At 43.8% G+C, this 23395-nt stretch overlaps 1 protein-coding gene across 6 annotated transcripts in view; it reads left to right on the forward strand.

The window, feature by feature from the left end:
- The window catches only part of cadps2 (Ca++-dependent secretion activator 2), a 221895-nt gene that overhangs the window by 182208 nt on the left and 16292 nt on the right, over nucleotides 1–23395 (forward strand). For 2 of the 6 annotated variants that reach the window (XM_041849501.2, XM_041849502.2), the window contains 8 exons: nucleotides 76–217; nucleotides 530–634; nucleotides 2621–2776; nucleotides 2992–3139; nucleotides 12522–12596; nucleotides 13618–13701; nucleotides 13830–13862; nucleotides 20387–20494. In XM_041849501.2, coding sequence (XP_041705435.2) covers nucleotides 76–217; nucleotides 530–634; nucleotides 2621–2776; nucleotides 2992–3139; nucleotides 12522–12596; nucleotides 13618–13701; nucleotides 13830–13862; nucleotides 20387–20494 — 851 coding nt within the window. Of the gene's footprint in view, nucleotides 1–75; nucleotides 218–529; nucleotides 635–1342; nucleotides 1373–2620; nucleotides 2777–2991; nucleotides 3140–10881; nucleotides 10897–12521; nucleotides 12597–13617; nucleotides 13702–13829; nucleotides 13863–20386; nucleotides 20495–23395 lie in introns of all 6 variants that reach the window. The other 4 variants (XM_041849504.2, XM_041849505.2, XM_041849500.2 and 1 more) reach the window with 3 other exon arrangements.

Genomic DNA, 23395 nt, shown 5'->3' on the forward strand with positions numbered 1-23395 from the left:
AACTGTATAGCCCACATTCAAAACCTTTTAATTTATTTAGTCCTTCCATCCTTCCTTCCTTCCTCATTCCCCCAGCTTACCTGTGCAATGGCATGTTCCACAAGCACCTGCAGGACCTGTTCATCCCGCTGGTGGTGCGCTACATAGACCTTATGGAATCCTCCATCGCACAGTCCATCCACCGCGGATTCGAGCAGGAAACCTGGCAGTCCGTCAAGTAAGCCCCCCAATGTAGGCATTAGTTGCATTCAGCTGTGCTATTTAAAGCTCATTGCTCTAAGTCTCAGAGATGTGCTTTTACATCACGAACGGTAGCAAGCCTAGAATATTTCTGTCCGCATTTTTATTTGAGCTACATGTCTACAGATGAGTGTGTGTAGTGTAGGCTAGATAACATCCACCGACAAGGCACAAAACCAGATGGCGTCTGGAGCATCAACACTCACCGGAATCTCTCTGTTGTCTTTTGTCTCTGTCGCATCTTTTTTTTGTCGTTGTTTGGTTTGGTTTGCCATTCATTTCTTTTCAGGACAATAACCAACAACCTACCGAGCGTGCCTCTGCCCAAAGTCAATCTCCCACAGATGCCGAGCTTCTCAGCACCCTCCTGGATGGGCCCGCTGTGTGACAGCACGTGTGTATGGGCTGCGGCAAGATCTAGTGGGGCGTTGTGGCATGGACTGTGCTGTGGTTGTCTCTGTCATTGTCAAACTTATCCCCTTCAAGAACACTATTTCACATTCTATTACTTCCCTTTGCCAATGGTGTGCCATTACCTATTGAACTAGCTTAATGCATTTTGTAGAAGTGTGAAATTTGGAGAAAAGATCAGCTCGAAAATCAGCCCTCACATTTAAATTTCAAAGTTAATAGTAAAACTAGTATGTCTACTACTGAGGCTTTTAACTGTGCAATTCAGACGGCCCAAATATTCCTGGGATTGGTTGCCCCATTTGATGACCTCAAACTGATACCTTCTTTGAGACCGAGATAAAAGCATGGTTGTTTTTGTTGTCTTGTGAGGGTTGTTGTGTTATGTGGTGCATGGTTCCGCAGCATGGCACATTTTGTGGCACAGCAGCTTCTCTTTTGTGAAATGTATGTTGTGGCTCCTCGATCAGGAACGGCTGTGGCATGTGTAGTTTTTTTGTGCACACATCCAACATATTTTGGGTATTTTTATTGTATATTGGATAGTATCAGAGACACCTGTTTTGACACCTGTTTATAACTGTGATGTTACGGTATGCTGGTCAATTCTCAACTCAACTAAGCACTGAGTTGTGAAGTGTGTCATGCCTAATGAATGTTGAATAAGAAATGGTATTCTTATTTATTTCAGCTTGCAAGGAATTAATTTACCTGATATTTTGTAAGTAGGCGTAGCCGTTTTATAGATTTCAGTGAATATGTTTTTTCGAAACCTCAATGCTTGTCTTTGGGACTGTTATGAAACAGTTTTCAGCGCTTGTCAAGTGACCATTTTCTCCTCAAACCTTTGTCATAATTGAGCAGGCATGATCCCCCACAAGCAAGATTATTAAGGGCTTTCACACGTATGAAATTCGGTATCCTGGTTCGGTTTCCTGGTGCGTTTGTGAGAATTCTACAGAATACGTTTTGCTTTCACAAGACATGAAAATAAAAATGTCAGGGTCCGATTAGCAAATTCTACATGATGTTAGCGAGCTAGCTTGTTTACAACGGGCAAAAAAGTTCCACGCGACTCGCAATACAAGGTGCCTTCTGAGGGCCCAGTAGAAACAGTGGAGACTCAACAAGGTGCCTTCTGAGGGCCCAGTAGAAACAGTGGAGACTCAACAAGGTGCCTTCTGAGGGCCCAGTAGAAACAGTGGAGACTCAACAAGGTGCCTTCTGAGGGCCAAGAAGAATCAGTGGAGACTCAAACCACCCACCCACCTACCCTTGCCTCGCTCAAGAAAAATAAAACTGGCACTTCGTTAGCGAGCACAGATGGGCGTGGGGGATCGTTCCATTCCCCTGGGAGAGGGGACGCTCGGAGAAGAGAGCTCCTAATTAGTCATGAGGGGGGAAATGAGCGAGCATTTAATTGCAACACGGATTTCGCCCAAACAATTTATTACCACTTGTGAAGGTAAGTCTTTTAAAGGCGAAGTGAGAAAAGTGAGGGAGTGAGTGTGCTTCACCACCCCCCACCCTCTCTCTCTCCCTTGCTCGCTCTGGTTTGCTGTACACTTGGATGCTGGTTACAGCCACCGGTTACCATGTGTGGCAGTGTAGACACCGGGGAGAAGGTGGCGATGGAGATCCCATCTGTCTGTGTGCTCAGTCTCCTTAGTAACAGTCAGTCTGACAGCAGGGCGTGTTCAGTCACTGTAGAACATGTTCAGGAACTTTTGGGTGTCTTAAGAACATGTCAAATGTAACTCTGACATGTTAAACTGTGGACCATGTAAATTGTCGAACGTGTTTAGTTACTGAGCAATAATACAAGAAAACATCAGCACCTCACTTAAAACGCTCGAACACAACACCCCAGACTTTGTAACTCAGTCTTCATTTGTTCATGTTTAACTGACAGAACTTCCTTGAATCTTGGCAAAGTTAACCTTTGGCCTCTTCCCTCCCCAACCCCTAGTAACGGCTCAGCGACCTCAGAGGACCTCTTCTGGAAGTTGGACGCCCTCCAGATGTTTGTCCTGGACCTGCACTGGCCTGAGCCAGAGTTTGCCAAACACCTGGAGCAGAGGCTGAAGCTCATGGCCAGCGACATGATGGAGGCTTGCGTCAAAAGGTCAGAGGGCAGGATGAGGTCACCACCTGGGATGGGTTGGGGGTTAAGCGTTTACCCACCTCATTTTTTACCACAGCATTCCTGGTTTATAACAGAGATATTACTGAGGATAATGAGGAGGAGGTTAGTGATATGGTTTTGAACAGTGTTTTCCATAGCCCCCTAGGAATTAACCATTTTCATAACACCTTTCAATTGCCTTTTTATACCCAAAGAACGAAAGCCGCCTTCGACTCCAAGATGCAGAAGGCCAGCAAGTCAACGGACTTCCGGGTGTCGCTGTCGGTGTGCACCATGTTCAACATGCTAATGGACGCCAAGAAGCAGTGCGCCAAACTCTGTGTGCTGGACTCCGGTCAAGAGGTACGACCTCGCTCAACCTCTATTGTCTGTTCTTTGATCACACATTTCCAGCAATGCATGCAAAACCATCACAAACTTGACTAACGTCAATCTAGATTGTTTTGTTATTTAACTAATGAGTGTAGCGAACAATGGATATACTGTAGTTCAAAGAATGGACAGAGCCTCATTCATTTTTTTAAACTTACACTTGCAACCCTACATGCCATCATCAGTTATAAGCAATGATCTCTCTAAGCTGCGCGCGGGCGCACAGTATCCCCGGCCCTGCCGCCCAGCTCCCCCGGGCCTGCCGCCCAGCTCCCCCGGGCCTGCCGCCCAGCTCCCCCGGCCCTGCCGCCCAGCTCCCCCGGGCCTGCCGCCCAGCTCCCCCGGCCCTGCCGCCCAGCTCCCCCGGCCCTGCCGCGCAGCTCCCCCGGCCCTGCCGCGCAGCTCCCCCGGGCCTGCCGCCCAGCTCCCCCGGCCCTGACGCGCAGCTCCCCCGGGCCTGCCGCCCAGCTCCCCCGGCCCTGCCGCGCAGCTCCCCCGGGCCTGCCGCCCAGCTCCCCCGGGCCTGCCGCCCAGCTCCCCCGGGCCTGCCGCCCAGCTCCCCCGGGCCTGCCGCCCAGCTCCCCCGGGCCTGCCGCGCAGAATAAATATCAGCCCATGGAGAGAAGCACGGAATTGAACTTCACTCAACTTTCTGGAGTTTTCCCTGTTAGTTAACACTATCAACATTTCCCTTTATTGTGGCAATTGTGATCGAATCAACGCAATATTAGACACTTTCAATGCAACATACTGAAACAAAAATAACTATGCAAGACTTTGTATGCAAAACTAACTATGCAAGAGATTTTGTTGTAGGCAGAATGCATCGGAGTAGGATTCTATTGCATTGACACACATGACTCACCTGTACTCTACACAGACTGGTTCAGCATAACCAATCAGTAGGCCTATATGCAAATAGACCATTGCCATATATGGATCTGTGCCATTTACTTTGAACTGGACTGTGTTTACAGCATGAGCGGTCGTGAGTAGATGCGCTTGTTGTGAGATCAAAGCGAGAAGTGCATGTAGCCACGTGTGCATATTTTGTTCATATCCTTTGCTAGTTAGTGAGTTATTAGCCCAGTTATAGTTAATTTGTAGTCAGCAATAGGGAGTGTACATTTCTAGACATCTTTGAAAAGCAAGTCAGGTAAAGAGCTTTTTTTTTGTCTTAAAGGGGCAGTTGTATTTTGAGACAGGCTTGAATAAGCTAAGTGAATAAGCTAAGTAGCCAATAGGCAGAGGGTAGCATAATTTGTCTGATACTCTGTAATAATGGTATGGGAATAATAATGCATTTTATTGTGTAAAGTGGTTTCTTGCGTCAAACAACACCACAACATGTTCAGTCACCTCCGTGTCTGAAGGACAAGTGGATAAACAGGTTAATGTCAAGCCCTGCAGGTTTTTTTCAAAGTCTAATGGTATGTAGTCCTACATTGAACACCACACATTGGCTGCTACTGTAGGCTGAATGATAGAACAGCTATTTCCATGTTAAAATGTTATGGGATGCATTTTCTCCATAGTTTTTTTTGTTAGGCCACTCTGGTACACCTACATAATGATCAAATAGCCACAGTAGCCTACTTGACCACTGTTAAAATTGTAACTTAAAGCGGGTACAGCCTCAGTGTTCACTGGAAGTTGCACAGAATTTTCACAATGTTCAAATTTGCGCTCAGCAGTCCTAAAATTTGCTCAGTGCCGAAAAAGATTTGAGAGAACATTGTTTATAAGTACACTATACCAACACAACAGTACCAAGTATTGTTCCATACCTTGCCTGGGTTTCCCTCAAGAGCTCAATAACTAATGTTTCCTTTGGTTTGTGACGGATTCAGTAATCTTCATATCACCTTGACTGCCTTGCAGCCAAAACATTCATTGCAAAGGGCACATTTATATCACGTCCAGATCAGTGGTAACGTGCAGTGGCTGCTCTAAATCGATGTGGCTGAATGAGCTCTCGATCTCTCCATTACAGCATTTCATCCTGCTAAAGGCTAACCCTCCGCTACCCGCTGACTATTTACACAGTGTCTCTACAGAGAGCTAAGCTCACTGTCCCCTTAACCTTCAGCTGCACTCTCCTCAAGTCCTTGAGGATGTTGATTCATAGCCGAACACATGCACTCAGGTTTGTACACTCGGTGTACACTACAGATTCCAATTTGGATTCCAATTCCATGGTCAGTATTGCCCTAATTGAATGAATGCATTAATTATGGATGTGATTATGATGTGGCAAGGTGTTGTTTCAGCTGCGCTAAATACTGTCCAAGGTCATTATCTATACAGTGTCTGAACCATTGATGATTTACAGGTGTGGGATCTTAATTTGACCAGTTCCATTCCAGGTGTAAAATAATCCTGCAGCAGGAGGTTTTGATTATTTTCACAAAAAATTGATCATTTCTAACAGGAAATTAGTTTTGATAGGCTACAGTAGGCAATAGTTTAGGTGTACATACACTACATGGCAAAAAGTATGTGGACACCCCTTCAAATTAGTGGATTTGGCTTTTTTAGCCACACTCTTTGCTGACAGGTGTATAAAATGGAGCACACAGCCATGCAATATTCACAGATAAACATTGGCAGTAGAATGGCCCCTACTGAAGAGCTCAGTGACTTTCAACATGGTACCGTCATAGGATGCCACCTTTCCAACAAGTCAGTTCGTGAAATTTCCTGCCCTGCTAGAGCTGCCCTGGTTAACTGTAAGTGCTGTTATTGTGAAGTGGAAACGTCTAGGAGCAACAACGGCTCAGCCGCGAAGTGGTAGGCCGCACAAGCTCACAGAACGGGACTGTCGGACTACCGCGTTCCAAACTGCCTCTGGAAGCAACGTCAGCACAATAACTGTTCGCCGGGAGATTAATTAAATTGGTTTCCATGGCTGAGCAGCCGCACACAAGCCCAAGATCCCTATGCACAATGCCAAGTATTGGTTGAAGTGGTGTAAAGCTCGCCGCCATTGGACTCTAGAACAGTGGAAACGCGTTCTCTGGAGTGGTGAATCACGCTTCAACATCTAGCAGTCCGATGGACAAATCTGGGTTTGGTGGATGCCAGGAGAACGCTACCTGCCCCAATGCATAGTGCCAAGTATAAGGTTTGGTGGTGGAGGAGGAATAATGGTCTTGGGCTGTTTTTCATTGTTCCGTCTAGGCCCCTTATCCAGTGAAGGGAAATCTTAACGCTACAGCATACATTTACATTCTAGATGATTCTGTGCTTCCAACTTTGTGTCAACAGTTTGGGGAAGGCTCTTGCCTTTTTCAGCATGACAATGCCCCCGTGCACAAAGCGAGGTCCATACAGAAATGGTTTGTCGAGATCAGTGTGGAAGAACTAGACTGACCAACACAGTACCCTGACCTCAACCCCATCTAACACCTTTTGGATGAATTGGAACGCCGACTGCTAGCCAGGCCTAATCGCCCAACATCAGTGCCCGACCTCACTATTGCTCTTGTGGCTAAATGGAAGCAAGTCCCCGCAGCAATGTTCCAAAATCTAGTGGATGAAGGTCACCAAGAACACAGTGGCCTCCATCAATCTTAAATGGAAGAAGTTTGGAACCACAAAGACTCTTCCTAGAGCTGGCCGCCCGGCCAAACTGAGCAATCGGGGGAGAAGGGCCTTAGTCAGGGAGATAACCAAGAGCCTGATGGTCACTCTGACAGAGCTCCAGAGTTCCTCTGTGGAGATGGGAGAACCTTCCAGAAGGACAACCATCTCTGCAGCACTCCACCAATCAGGCCTTTATGGTCGAGTGGCCAGACGGAAGCCAATCCTCAGTAAAAAGCACATGACAGCCCACTTGGATTTTGCAAGAGGCACCTAAAGGACTCTCAGACCATGAGAAACAAGATTCTTTGGTCTGATGAAAGCAAGATTGAACTCTTTGGCCTGAATGCCAAGCATCACGTCTGGAGAAAACCTGGCACCATGCCTACAGTGAAGCATGGTGGTGGCAGCATCATGCTCTGGGGATGTTTTTCAGCGTTAGGGACTGGGGGACTAGTCAGGGTCGAGGGGAATAATGAACGGTGCAAAGTACAGAGAGATCCTTGATGAAAACCTGCTCCAGAGCGCTCAGGTCCTCAGACTGGGGTGACGGTTCACCTTCCAACAGGACAACGACCCTAAGCACACAGCCAAGTCAGCGCCGGAGTGGCTTCGGGACAAGTCTCTGAATGTCCTTGAGTGGCCCAGCCAGTGCCCGGACTTGAACCCGATCTAACATCTCTGGAGTGACCTGAAAATAGCTGTGCAGCGACGCACCCCATCCAACCTGACAGAGCTTGAGAGGATCTGCAGAGAAGAATGGGAGAAACCCCCCAAATACAGGTGTGCCAAGCTTGTAGCGTCATACCCAAGAAGACTCGAGGCTGTAATTGCTGCCGAAGGTGCTTCAACAAAGTACTGAGTAAAGGGTCTGAATACTTATGTAAATGTGATATTTCCGTTTTTTTTTATACATTTGCTAACATTTCTAAAAGCCTGTTTTTGCTTTATCAGTATTGTGTGTAGATTGCTGAGGGAAAAACAACAATGTAATCAATTTTAAGAATAAGGCTGTAACGTAACAAAATGTGGAAAAAGTGAAGGGGTCTGAATACACTGTACATCTGTATCGTTGTTTCAAGTCCGGTGTGCTGGAGCTGCTGTTACATTTGAGTCATTTGAGGGACGATCATCACGAGCAAAGTAATTTGTATAATTTTACTTCGCATGTGAGAACCATTAGCACAGGCAAGTCTGATTGGGCTTAGCAGTACCACAGCCTCCGCATGGCATTATGTCTGTGGTTGCACCTTTACAATGCAGAAAACCGCTGGTCTCTAGAGCTTTACGCTTAAAAGTAAGATCTATTTTACCCAGGGGAGAATGACTGCCCCCTCTCATTGAAGCCACGGAAGCTCAAGGCCGACAGCGTTACTGCAGGCATTGTTAGCAGAAAACAGGATCCCCCATTATAGTGAATGGAAAAATGGCAATCTTCGTGGTGAATCTTCGTGGTGAATCTAAAAACATTTTTGGAAGACAATTATGGTATCAATAATTGCTTCTAATACGGCAGATGTATGTCCTTGAACCGATCATTTTAAAATTGCACACAGAAGAACTTACAGTTGAAGTCGGAAGTTTACATACACCTTAGCCAAATACATTTAAACTCAGTTTTTCACAATTCCTGACATTTAATCATAGTAAAACTTCCCTGTCTTAGGTCAGTTAGGATCACCACTTTATTTTAAGAATGTGAAATGTCAGAATAATAGTAGAGATTAATTTTTTGCTTTTATTTATTTCATCATTCCCTGTGGGTCAGAAGTTTACATAGACTCAATTAGTATTTGGTAGCATTGCCTTTAAATTGTTTAACTTGGGTCAAATGTTTCGGGTAGCCTTCCACAAGCTTCCCACAATAAGTTGGGTGAATTCTGGCTCATTCCTCTTGACAAAGCTGGTGTAACTGAGTCAGGTTTGTAGGCCTCCTTGCTCGCACAAGTTTTTTCAGTTCTGCCCACAAATGTTCTATAGGATTGAGGTCAGGGCTTTGTGATGGCCACTCCAATACCTTGACTTTGTTGTCCTTAAGCCATTTTGCTACAACTTCGGAAGTGTATTTGGGGTCATTGTCCATTTGGAAGACCCATTTGCGACCAAGCTTTAACTTCCTGACTGATGTCTTGAGATGTTGCTTCAATATATCCACATCATTTTCCTTCCTCATGATGCCATCTATTTTGTGAAGTGCACCAGTCCCTCCTGCAGCAAAGCACCCCCACAGCATGATGCTGCCACCCCCGTGCTTCACGGTTGGGATGGTGTTCTTCGGCTTGCAAGCTATCCCCTTTTTCCTCAAAACATAACGATGGTCATTATGGCCAAACAGTTCTGTTTTTGTTTCATCAGACCAGAGGACATTTCTCCAAAAAGTAAGATCTTTGTCCCCATGTGCAGTTGCAAACCGTAGTCTGGCTTTTTTATGGCGGTTTTGGAGCAGTGGCTTCTTCCTTGCTGAGCGGCCTTTCAGGTTATGTCGATATAGGACTCGTTTTACTGTGGATATAGATAATTTTGTACCTGTTTCCTCCCGCATCTTCACAAGGTCCTTTGCTGTTGTTCTGGGATTGATTTGCACTTTTTGCACCAAAGTACGTTCATCTCTAGGAGACAGAACGCGTCTCCTTCCTGAGCGATTTGACGGCTGCGTGGTCCCATGGTGTTTATACTTGCGTACTATTGTTTGTACATTTACATTTATATCATTTAGCAGATGCTCTTATCCAGAACGACTTACAAATTGGTACAGATGAACGTGGTACCTTCAGGCGTTTGGAAATTTCTCCCAAGGATGAACCAGACTTGTGGAGGTCTACAATTTTTTTTTTCTGAGGTCTTGGTTGATTTCTTTTGATTTTCCCATGATGTCAAGCAAAGTGGCACTGAGTTTGAAGGTAGGCCTTGAAATACATCCACAGGTACACCTCCAATTGACTCAAATGATGTCAATTAGCTTATCAGAAGCTTCTAAAGCCATGACATCTTTTTCTGGATTTTTCCAAGCTGTTAAAGGCACAGTCAACTTAGTGTATGTAAACTTCTGACCCACTGCAATTGTGATACAGTGAATTATAAGTGAAATAATCTGTCTGTAAACAATTGTTCTGTCAACTTTTGTCATGCACAAAGTAGATGTCCTAACCGACTTGCCAAAACGTATGGTTTGTTAACAAGACATTTGTGGAGTGGTTGAAAAATGAGTTTTAATGACTCCAACCTAAGTTTATGTAAACTTCCGACTTCAACTGTATAAGGATAATTTAGTTGCTAATGGCAGCCTGCAGTACCCCTGTCGGCCTTCAACTTGAGTTACTCAATGAGAGGGGGCAGCATTGAGCTTGCCTGCAACGTCATTTCCTGGAGTAGCTCAAACTGCGCATGTCAATGCGCTATTGAGGTATCACATAGCCATCGATCACGTGACACCATTCATTCCTTTGTCCATTCATATACAGTCATTGATTTTACCAGAGCTACATTTCTTTTTAATAAACACTATTTAATCTATAAAAAATATTTGTCACAGAAAATGGATGATTTCCAGTATGGATCAGATGAGATGGAAGTCATTACCACTAAATCAACTGTTAGTAAAATAATAAGTGTGCAGCAGAATTTTTTTATCCAATCATCGTGTGCCACGGTTCAAAAAAGGTTGGGAACCACTGTGTTAGTGGACGTCTTCAGTGCAAATTGCATACTTATCACTCCTTTTTCCACTTTCTACAGAAATGTATGTTAATAGTTGATATTGACATGTATATAAATATCATACACTGTAGTTATACCTGACTCAGATTAAGTATTGGGCTAAAAATAACTTTCAATGGCGATTCTCCATTGAGCATTATTTTTAGTTCAGTAGTCTAATCCAGGTCCGGGAAACCAGCCCATGATATATATGCAGAGATATTAACAATTTCCTAGGGTGTTAAATAGTGTTTTTTGTGTCATACACAAATACTGTATGATCAAATAGTTTAAATGAAGTGATTGTGTGCATGCTATTTATTATAGTCATCTAATGCTATTGAATTTAAGGTGATGATTTTGCTTGTTTTTTTCTTTCACTCTTTCCTTTGTTTCATTTTCACACGTCCTGCACGTCATTGTTTGAATCCAAGATTGACAAACAATGGGTAAGTGTTCTTAATCCCCTTGTAGAATCTTAAACCACCTTCAGCTTTCTTTGGTTTTTAAGAGCACATTCATATATGCAAACACGTTTAACTTCCTCTGGTCCTTGTAAATGCATAAAGTAATTTGTCTTGTGACTTGTCTCAAAGGGACCTCAATTTGAACTAAATCCAAACATTCTGTCGCACATTCACCAGAGAATGTCTTTGTGCATAGCGGTCTATGCCAGAGTGCTCGCTTCTGATCGACACAAAAGAGATCCTGGCATTTCAGATGTTTGCGCGTTGAATGGCGTCTGCCATTGCCAGCTCATCATACTTCCTATTCATACTGCTGAATGGAAAAGTTGTCTAAACTTTTAGGAGATCAGAAATTATTTTTTTCTCAAAGTACAGGCTGGCTGAGGTAGGAGACTTCAATAGAACGGAGGAATGTCCCCCTTTGTGATTTTCTACTTCATAGTTTGCTCTGCCCCAAAATCATTCTCCAGCGAGTGCTTAATCGAATATTTTCATCAAAAGCGTCTCTGCAAATTGGGACTGTCTTGCTGTATACCAACGTATCCCCAGGATCATTATGTCTAAAGAAATGATCAGTTAACTATGTTGTTGTTGTTGTTATTGTCATTGGAATGGGAAGCTTGCATTTGGAAATGCCAGTTGGGCCTTAGAAGAAAAAAACCTGGTGCTGAAGTGGCGCTTAGCAGTTTGCTACCAGATAAATGTTTTTTAAATAAATTATTGTTCTTTTGGGTGCAATGAACACATTTCAAAGACCTCGCGATTTAATATTCTCTAATGTGAAGAAGGACCTCACAATTTGGCCTCCTCTGTAAAATAAAAAGCAAACACAGCAGTGTTATTTGAGGTTAAAAAAGAAAAAAGTCCTTAAGATTCGCTTGAAATTCTGTTTATGAAAGAAGCTGGCATTTCGTGGGATGGAGAAAAATGTGAAAAGAAAATGGGGGCTGCCGATGGTGACCTCCATGCACCCTCAATTTGTCACCGATCTGCGGGCTTTGTTGATTGAAATTTTTAATTTGGGTGTTCTTTAGACGCGTCGTGAAAGGGTATTGTCGCCAAGAGATGAACTCCCTGGCTGCCATGCGAGCGTCGAAGGCAGCCATTCAACGCCGCAAATGGAGGCTCTCCCTCCCTATTCTCTCCCCCATCTCATCTCTCTCTCTCTTTCTCTCTCACTCCTTTCTGTCCCTCCCTCTTTTCGACGTGGGCTTTTTGGGAGGGTAAAAAAGACTCATGAATATAGGGGTTATGAGACATGAAATGGCGGATTAATTGAATCTAGTGTGAGCCTTTGGTCCCCGCAGCTGGACCGGTGCTTTAGAGGAGCAAGGCTGCTCTAATTGTGGGGAAGCACAAAAAGTATCCTTCGAATTCCTTTGCCTTCCAATGAGAGCGGGAATGCCATTCAGCCACATAATGGCCCTATTAGCTGCTTAACTCACCGGTGCTACATGGGAAGATTTTCTCTGCTGAATGTTTGGGGTAGGGAGGCAGGGTGTGTGCATGTGTGTTTGCGTGCATGCCAGGATGAAGGAATAATGTTAACTTATCTCCCTCCTCATAGATCTTTAAACTGTTTGTTTATCTCCCTACCCTCTCCTCAGCAACAGTACCATTCGAAAATCGATGTCCTGATCGATGATGCGTTTAAAGACATGATTTCCTCCATGGTCACAAAGGTATGCTACTGCACATCCTCCATAGACCCAATGACTACATCCTGCATAGGGTTGCAAAGCTACCAGTAATTTACCAAAGTAACTATGGCAATCTATCATAACTTTTGGTAATTTATAATTGATTAACAAAAACAATTTTTATATTGTATTCATTTATTATATCTGTGTCCATATTGTCCATGAGTTTCTAGTAGATAGACCATATGGTTCAAGAGAAAATAGCCTAATTAATGAAAAAGCATCTAATTAACAATGGCATTATTTTCAATGAACTCTGCAACTCTTCCAACAAAAAATGTTCACAACTGCCACCAGTTTGACGTCAAAACATTAACAACAAATACATATTGACATAGTAATATACATAAAAGTTTGAGAAAAAAATTAAAATATATAAAGGATATTTCATGCTGAAACCGTCATATTAAACACCAATGGTATTCACTAATTTGATGGTTTATATTTATTTGTCATACTATCTTTTATTTTAAAATCTTATTTAATTATTTCATATATTTTACATGTGATAAGGCCACACAGAGGGCCAGAGATTATTACAGACACCTGTGATAATCTGAAGTATCTAAAAGGGCCACCAGATGTCTTGTGATAGATTACATAAAATCCTTGAAAGATTCCAAAATAGATACCTGGTAGTTTACTGGTAAACGTCAAAAGTTTCCAGTAATATACCCTCACTTTGCAACCCTAATCCTGCATATAGATTACTGCATATAGATACTGTATATGTCAGCTCTTCTCCACCTCAAATCCAATGCCTATTTTATTAAGAAACACTTTCTTAGTCAAATAGAACTAAGGTGTGATGTAACCCAGTTATATCACACCTGCTAATTATTCTCATATTCTATGCAAAATATGATAGAATATGTTATAACCAAAGAAGACTGGAACGCATACAATAAAAAATGTGAAGACAAGAAAGTAATTCAGACAGTATACCACACCTTCCTTTACAAATGGCAACTAACATGTCTGATTGTCTTCTTTCCCCTGGCAGTTTGCTGGAGTTTTAGACGGTGTTCTCTCCAAGCTCTCCAGATATGATGAAGGGACATTCTTTTCTTCTATCCTATCTTTCACGGTAAGCTTTTTTGTTCCACGCCGGAGAATGTGGACCCATTGCATTCAGTGCTAAGAAAAGCAAGATGTAATTTGTTGTAACCGTATCTGCTCAGTTGAACTTTTTTGTATCTTTCCTTTGCCTCAAAGGTGAAAGCGGCTGCCAAGTATGTGGATGTGCCTGTGAGTATTATTTCTCCTTCATTTCTAACGATGTCTTACTTGCTCATATGAATGTGTTTGTTTTCACACATATTTCCATCTAAAAGAAACAGCTTTCTGAAGAAAGCTGGCATTGAGCAAGATCATATTTGTTAGAGGTTTATCATCAGACGCTGATGTTAAACGTGGGTGAAATATTTTAACATTTCGCCTTGAAGCACCGTTGTGTGTCAGAGCGTTTGAGGTTGAGATGGCGTGCAGGACTAATTATTGGCACCGTTGGCTAATGAAAACGTTTTTGAGTGATTTGCCAAGGTGTCAGTCGTGGACGGTCACTACATGCCGCAGCAACACTTGAGTGACAGCGCCAAGGCAGGAAGCAGGAGCTCTGAATCAGCCAACAGAAAGATGACAAATAAAGTGATGAGGAAGCCCTCTAATTACCCAAAGAGAAACGCAATAACACCATCCTGAATTACGGGGTGCCCAGGGGGATCTCAGACCCCCTAAATGAGACATGAGTCCCCCTAAATGCAACAAAGTCAAACTTTGGGGGGGAGACTCTAAATAATGCTAATTTAACTGTTCTCCTATTTGTTTAAAATGCCATTTGTACTGCTAGAGTGGTAAATATTTTTTCCGTGTGGCTGCACTTTTCATCCCGGGACAGTCCCGTATCTCAGCCCCTTTTCAGGTGTCCCAGCTTTTCTTTCTACAAAAAAGGTAAATTTGTCAGCAAGACAAGTGTAGACCCAATGACAATCCCAGAATGGCATTACACTTTTTAGTGTTTTGGAACAGATGTCTCTTTCCATTCATCCAATGGCGCGAGTGCACAGTGAATTATTTTGGAGTGGACCAACATGCGCAGGTAGCCTACTTTTTGAAGTGATTTGTTTGACAACAAGATGAAAACATCATGACTAGTTGTGTTCATGCCAAATTAAAAGGTAATACTTTATTACAGTTAAATGACATTTCTTTACTATTAGGCACATAAAACACCCCCGAATGTCACGGTATAATTCGCGCTCTGGACAGGCACATTGTGCCGACTCTCCATTGGTCAGGGATTGCAAGGCTAAATCTCTGATTCACTAAATGTGAAAGAAGGGCGAGGGTGTCATTACTTGGTCAGTTTAGCCACTTCATTGTGACATACTCGTGTTCTTAAGCCATCGAAAGGTTTGCCCTGTTGGTCTAGTGGGAAGGATTCAGTCCACTCACCAGTAGGCAGAGCTCAATTTCTGGTTAGGGAGGCCTGTTTTGACCCACAAATCCTACTTTTAACCCAAAGCAAGAGGTGGTTTCACTTTATCATAACCAAGCACACTCTGACACCCTTTTCAGCATCCCTGAGTAGGACAGTAAAGCCAGCCAAGCCTTTGTCCTTCTCATCAAACCTCCCCCTCCCACCTGTCCTTGACTCAGCCAATCCCACGTATCCTATTGACACTGGTTCCCAGAGCTCTGAGCCTGCCAAATCTCCTCTCCTCCTCCTCCTCCCTTCACCTGAAATTATAATGTAACCACCTTGCGCTTTTGTGTGGAGGGAACCGAAAGCTGCTAAGCCCCTCTTACAGGTGAGCTAAAGAGAAGGGGGAGTGGAGGAGGGTTGTGTCGCTGGGGCATTTAGCAGAAAACTATTTTGGGTCCTTGTCACGAAAGGTTAAGATCCCCCCCACACACGCACACACACACACACACACATATACACACCAAGCTGCACCTGGGGGAAACAGATCCAGGGCAGGAAACCAGACTGGCAGCAGTGTATAATTAGCAGCAACCTCTCTCTCTCTATCTCCACAGCTTTCAGGGCTTATCCCCCTCAGGTTAACCAGTCATTGCTGCCCCACACTACCAACCCACCACTACACCCCCACCACCACCCCCACCACCACTAAACCACTACCACCACCACTAAACTACCACCACCTCCACCACCACCAACACCCCACCACATTTTTATATTTTAGTCATTTAGCAAACGCTCTTATCCAGAGCGACTTAAAGTTAGTGCATTCATCTTAAGATAGCTAGGTGAGACAACCACATATCACAGGCATAGAAAGTACATTTATTCTCAAAGTAGTCAACCACTCTGCAACTCAACCACCACCACCAACTCCACCACCACCTCCGGCAACTCCTTCACCACCACACACGCACCTTTTTCCATCTGCCTCCTTTTGACATAATTCGATTTAACAATAGATTGTTGACAGTCTGGAATAGCCTGTGTGTGTGCGGTTGTGTGTCTAGCATGTTTGGCTACAAGTCAAGTACAGAACTGAGGTTGATTCTTTGAAAGAGGGCAGAGCGTGACAGAGGGCAGCCGGTGTGTATTCTGTGCGAGGCCCCAATCTGGAGTGTAGTAGTGTTGGAACCTGGTCCATGCCTCCATCTCTTTCTCGATCTCTTTCTTCGTGCCTCCATCTCTTTCTCCATGCCTCCATCTCTTTCTCCATGCCTCCAACTCTTTCTCCATGCCTCCATCTCTTTCTCCATGCCTCCAACTCTTTCTCCATGCCTCCAACTCTTCCAACTCTTTCTCCATGCCTCCAACTCTTTCTCCATGCCTCCAACTCTTTCTCCATGCCTCCAACTCTTTCTCCATGCCTCCAACTCTTTCTCCATGCCTCCAACTCTTTCTCTATCTCTTTCTCCATGCCTCCAACTCTTTCTCCATGCCTCCATCTCTTTCTCCATGCCTCCAACTCTTTCTCCATGCCTCCAACTCTTCCAACTCTTTCTCCATGCCTCCAACTCTTTCTCCATGCCTCCAACTCTTTCTCCATGCCTCCAACTCTTTCTCCATGCCTCCAACTCTTTCTCCATGCCTCCATCTCTTTCTCTATCTCTTTCTCCATGCCTCCATCTCTTTCTCTATCTCTTTCTCCATGCCTCCATCTCTTTCTCTATCTCTTTCTCCATGCCTCCATCTCTTTCTCTATCTCTTTCTCCATGCCTCCAACTCTTTCTCCATGCCTCCATCTCTTTCTCCATGCCTCCAACTCTTTCTCCATGCCTCCAACTCTTCCAACTCTTTCTCCATGCCTCCAACTCTTTCTCCATGCCTCCAACTCTTTCTCCATGCCTCCAACTCTTTCTCCATGCCTCCAACTCTTTCTCCATGCCTCCATCTCTTTCTCTATCTCTTTCTCCATGCCTCCATCTCTTTCTCGCCTCCCTGTCACACTGCTTTGTCACCTTGTCATTGAAGAAGAGAGAGAGAGGAAGAGGGTGGGGGGAAGAGAGTAACGGAGAGGGCTCTGCCTTGGGGGTTGTGAGGTGGTGTGGTGGGGGGGATTGATGCCCTTGTGACAACAGGGACAGTGATATATTGCCAATGATCCTGACATACACACACACACCACCCCACACACACACACCACCCCACACTCGTCCAGTCCATACTGTCACTCACTGCAGCTCAGGAAGTGATGGATTCAACGTCTCCACCCACTGGATTACAGTTTCCTGACAGCCCTGTCAATCATCATCAGGCCCAAACCCCCCTGACCCTATCCCCAGCTCAACCCCCTCACCCTAACATCCCTGTAGCAGGGTCCCCCTTACTGTACCCCCATGACACTGAGGTGCAGGTCATCAAAGGTCCATATGAATTATTGGGAACTGCATGTAACCTTCGATTGAATACATTCATGTCACTTTGTATTATATATATTTTATATTAAATACATTTCGTTGTGAGTAACACATTTCTACACTTTGTATTGATGCCTTATTTTATGCATTTAGGAACAGCATGGATTTTAAAAGAAATATTTGTACTGCATGATCTATAAAGAAGCTCTACCCATCGTTTCAGGTTTATTTCTGTAGTATTTGTATTATAGAGGTAATGTGTTGAGGGAAATATGAGAGTCAATCAGAGTTTATTTTGAACACATTTTAGGATGGCTGTTATGCTGCTAGGCAACTAACACTGAGCCCTTCAGTCAAGCACAATGAGTTCAGTTACGTGGCAATGAGTGAACAACATATTTCTTTGAAATACACAGGATATCAGGATTTGATTTGATTTGATGCTTCCCTGGTTTGAAATTAGTTGTATTTGTGCAGAGTTTGATTTACGTTTTTATTGAACCGGTGATGTTTTGTCACATAATATGTGTTTCTTTACATTGGTTATGGCTTATCAGTGTAGGGCCATGAATTGAATTAGAATTACATCTTATGAAGTTCACACAAATCCTGACTGTGACCTAGACAGTGGGTGACAACTACGGCAAGTTTGAAAGTCGTTATTTTTTGAGTAATTACACGACAGTGAGTCAGGGTCACAACCACTTCTGACTCATCAGGGTCATTCCCATCACGTCAGAGTCACCTCCGTTAAGGCAGCGTCACCTCCGTTACGTCAATGCAAACTAGGGAGCGGGGGCACCTGTTTACATGCTCCCAGCTCTAATGACTACCTCAACCTCAGGTAAGGAAGGCCACACACACAAAGGCCAATCACCCCAGTGGGTCAGTTACCCACCTTCCTCTTCAGAAAAATAAAAAAAAATAAAAAAAATTGTAAAGTGGTTATCCCACTGGCTATAAGGTGAATGCACCTATTTGTAAGTCGCTCTGGATAAGAGCGTCTGCTAAATGACGTAAATGTAAATGTAAATGTTGTCGTAATGACAGTTTGTAATCACAGTCCTCTCTTCCGTCTCTGTGGAAAAACATCAGGAGAAGGGGTTTTCCGTGCTCAGGTTTTTTTTTATCAGCACATAGCTGTTTCCTTGTTTTCCACAGGGGAGTTGGTGTGCCGTGTTCAGAACCGTAGCAGGACATCAGGCCCCAGGGGCCATCTAAGGCCCCGAGAAATGGGTGTGAAAGATGTCAAAGCAATTACAATAGCATTGCAGTGTAATCTCCCACTGACACAGAGAGTGTGAATGGAAGAGGGCTAACCCTCTTTTCTGCCTCTGGCCTCTCTCCTCTGGCGAAACGATTGCTTTGACATTCACTAAATGTTTAGCTGGTAACAGCTCCACCGCTTGTTATTCTGACAGCGAGTGTGCAGAGTGTTTTTTTTAAATATATTTTTTTACATGTCTCGAAGAGAAGGGGATTTGTTAGCATGCAACAGTTAAAATTCAGTGTCCATGTTTTCCAACGAAAATAAAACTTTTAAGGCAATGAATATGGACCTTCTCTGACGAGGTGTTAAGGACTAAAAATAGTGTATTTCTCAACTCAACTTACCTATTACACTCCCCATGTTTAACCCCATCTATCTCCTATTACACTCCCCATGTTTAACCCCATCTATCTCCTATTACACTCCCCATGTTTAACCCCATCTATCTCCTATTACACTCCCCATGTTTAACCCCATCTATCTCCTATTACACTCCCCATGTTTAACCCCATCTATCTCCTATTACACTCCCCATGTTTAACCCCATCTATCTCCTATTACACTCCCCCATGTTTAACCCCATCTATCTCCTATTACACTCCCCATGTTTAACCCCATCTATCTCCTATTACACTCCCCATGTTTAACCCCATCTATCTCCTATTACACTCCCCATGTTTAACCCCATCTATCTCCTATTACACTCTCCATGTTTAACCCCATCTATCTCCTATTACACTCTCCATGTTTAACCCCATCTATCTCCTATTACACTCCCCATGTTTAACCCCATCTATCTCCTATTACACTCCCCATGTTTAACCCTATCTATCTCCTATTACGCTCCCCATGTTTAACCCCATCTATCTCCTATTACACTCTCCATGTTTAACCCCATCTATCTCCTATTACACTCCCCATGTTTAACCCCATCTATCTCCTATTACACTCCCCATGTTTAACCCCATCTATCTCCTATTACACTCCCCATGTTTAACCCCATCTATCTCCTATTACACTCCCCATGTTTAACCCCATCTATCTCCTATTACACTCCCCATGTTTAACCCCATCTATCTCCTATTACACTCCCCATGTTTAACCCCATCTATCTCCTATTACACTCCCCATGTTTAACCCTATCTATCTCCTATTACACTCCCCATGTTTAACCCCATCTATCTCCTATTACACTCTCCATGTTTAACCCCATCTATCTCCTATTACACTCTCCATGTTTAACCCCATCTATCTCCTATTACACTCCCCATGTTTAACCCCATCTATCTCCTATTACACTCCCCATGTTTAACCCCATCTATCTCCTATTACACTCCCCATGTTTAACCCCATCTATCTCCTATTACACTCCCCATGTTTAACCCCATCTATCTCCTATTACACTCCCCATGTTTAACCCCATCTATCTCCTATTACACTCCCCATGTTTAACCCTATCTATCTCCTATTACGCTCCCCATGTTTAACCCCATCTATCTCCTATTACACTCCCCATGTTTAACCCCATCTATCTCCTATTACACTCCCCATGTTTAACCCCATCTATCTCCTATTACACTCCCCATGTTTAACCCTTTCTATCTCCCTCCTTCTGTTTTCCCATCTCTCCCCTTCTTCTCCCTGTCCCTCTCTCTGCTCTCAGAAGCCAGGTATGGACCTGGCTGATACCTATATAACGTTTGTGCGGCAGAACCAGGACATCATGCGAGACCGCGTCAATGAGGAGATGTACATCGAGAAGCTGTTTGACGTGAGTGTGTCGACCTTGACGTGGACTCACACTTGCACCTTGTGTGTGTTTTCACTTTTTTCAGCAGCTTTCATCATACAAAGTACATAGATTGGGTGGATAACTGTCATTCTTACCACACTATGATAACATCTAAATTATAACTGATACATTTTTCTGAACACAATAGGAATGGCAACCAGTGGACAATATCTCTGTGGTTTGTGATGCCAGTACAGTACAGATATAGTATCTTAATTTGATCACCCTGTGGCAGGAGAACTTTCCTGCAATGTAGGAAATATTTAACTTGTAAATCATTTGAAGTTTTGAAAAGGCTTCTGAAATTTGTAGGATCCACTATGAAATTTCAGACTTGATTTTCCCTTACAAAAAATGTGTAAACCCCTACAAAAATGGCCATTAATTATAATCCACATAATCATTTGCATGTCCTGTTGCTGCAGGATTATTTTCCTGCTGTAGCAAACTGGCTCAAATTAAGATCCTACATCTGTAGATGAAGGTGTTGCACGAAAACCACAGCATAAAGAAGAAAAAGTCCCACCCTCTGTATTTCTACATTTCTCCTATTCTGAGGTGAATCATTGTCAGGTCAAACAGTGTATCTGTGAGGGGTCACAATGATCTCAGCCTGGAGTTTGTCAGGGATTCAATCAATACCGAAATGTACAAGTGGACACAAAGACACACACACACTCCCTCTGGCACACGCTCTCTCACTCTCACTCTCTCTCTCTCTTTCTCGCTCTCCGTTTCCCTTTCACTCATAGATACAGATACACACACTCTCCGTCTCATCCTCTTCAACATATACAGTGCCTTCGGAAAGTATTCAGACCCCTTGACTTTTTCCACATTTTGTTACGATACAGCCTTCTTCTAAAATGTATTAAATATATTTTTTCCTCAGCAATCTACGCACAATACCCCATAATGACAAAGCGAAAACAGGTTTTTAGACATTTTTGCAAATGTATTACAAATAAAAAACAGAAATACCTTATTTACATAAGTATTTAGACCCTTTGCTATGAGACTCAAAATTGAGCTCAGGTGCATCCTGTTACCATTGATCATCCTTGAGATGTTTCTACAACTTGATTGGAGTCCACCTGTGGTCAATTCAATTGATTGGACATGATTTGGAAAGACACACACCTGTCTGTATAAGGTCCCACAGTTGACAGTGCATGTCAGGGCAAAAACCAAGCCATGAGGTCGAAGGAATTGTCCATAGAGCTTCGAGACAGGGTTGTGTCGAGGCACAGATCTGGGGAAGGGTGCCAAAAAATTTCTGCAGCATTGAACGTCCCCAAGAACACAGTGGCCGCCATCATTCTTAAATGGAAGAAGTTTGGAACCAGCATGACTCTTCCTAGAGCTGACCGCCCGGACAAACTGAGCAATCGGGGGAGAAGGGCCTTGGTCAGGGAGGTGACCAAGGACCTGATGGTCACTTTGACAGAGCTCCAGAGTTCATCTGTGGAGATAACCTTCCAGTAGGACAACCATCTCTGCAGCACTCCACCAATCAGGCCTTTATGGTAGTGGCCAGATGGAAGCCACTCCTCAGTAAAAGGCACATGATAGCCAGCTTGGAGTTTGCCAAAAGGCACCTAAAGGACACCCCGATAAGATTCTCTGGTCTGATGAAACCAAGATTGAACTCTTTGGCCTGAATGCCAAGAGTCACGTCTGGAGGAAACCTGGCACCATCCCTACGGTGAAGCATGGAGGTGGCAGCATCAATCTCTGGGGATGTTTTTCAGCGACTGGGACTGGGAGACTAGTCAGGATCGAGGCAAAGATGAACATAGCAAAGTACAGAGAGATAAAAACCTGTTCCAGAGCGCTCAGGACCTCAGACTGTGGCAAAGGTTCACCTTCCAACAGGACAACAACCCTAAGCACACAGCCAAGGCAATTGTAGGAGTGGCTTCAGGACAAGTCTCTCAATGTCCTAGAGTGGCCCAGCCAGAGCCCGGACTTGAACAGGATTGAACATCTCTGGAGAGACCTGAAAATAGCTGTGCAGCAACGCTCCCCATCCAACCTGACAGAGCTTGAGAGGATCTGCAGAGTAGAATGGGAGAAACGCCCCAAATACAGGTGTGTCAAGCTTGTAGCATCATACCCAAGAAGACTTGATGCTGTAATCGCTGCCAATGTAATGTAATATTTCAGTTTTTAAAAACCTGTTTTTGCTTTGTAATTATGGGGTATTGTGTGTAGATTGATGAGGGGAAAAAACAATTTAATCAATTTTAGGATAAGGCTGTAACGTAACAAAATGTGGAAAAAGTCAAGGGGTCTGAATACTTTCCGAAGGCACTGTATATCAATGAATTTCGAGGGCACTAAAACAGTCTACAGCACCCGGCCTCTGCCTACTGGACTCAGAAATCACATGTCTACTGTTTGCAGATTATCTGATGCTTCTGTCCCCAACCAAGGAGGGCCTACAGCAGCACCTAGATTTTCTACACAGATTCTGTCAGACTTGGGCCCTGACAGTGATTCTCAGTAAGACAAAAAAGGTCCAGTAGCCAAGACAACAAATACAAATTCTATCTAGACACTGTTGCCCTAGAGCACACAAATAATTATACCTACCTCGGCCTTAACATCAACACCACAGGTAACTTCTACAAGACTGTGAACGATCTAAGAAACAAGGCAAGAAGGGCCTTCTATGCCATCAAAAGGAACATAAAACTCAACTTCCCAATTAGGATCTGACTACAAATACTTGAATCAGTTATCAAACCGATTGCCCTCTATGGTTGTGAGGTCTGGGGTCCACTCACCAACCAAGAATTCACAAAATGAGACAAACACCTAATTCATGCTCTGCATGCAGAATTCTGCAAAAATATATTTTGTGTACAATCCAAAACC

This window comes from Coregonus clupeaformis, chromosome 26 (assembly GCF_020615455.1).
Source record: "Coregonus clupeaformis isolate EN_2021a chromosome 26, ASM2061545v1, whole genome shotgun sequence".
NCBI classification, from domain to species: domain Eukaryota; kingdom Metazoa; phylum Chordata; class Actinopteri; order Salmoniformes; family Salmonidae; genus Coregonus; species Coregonus clupeaformis.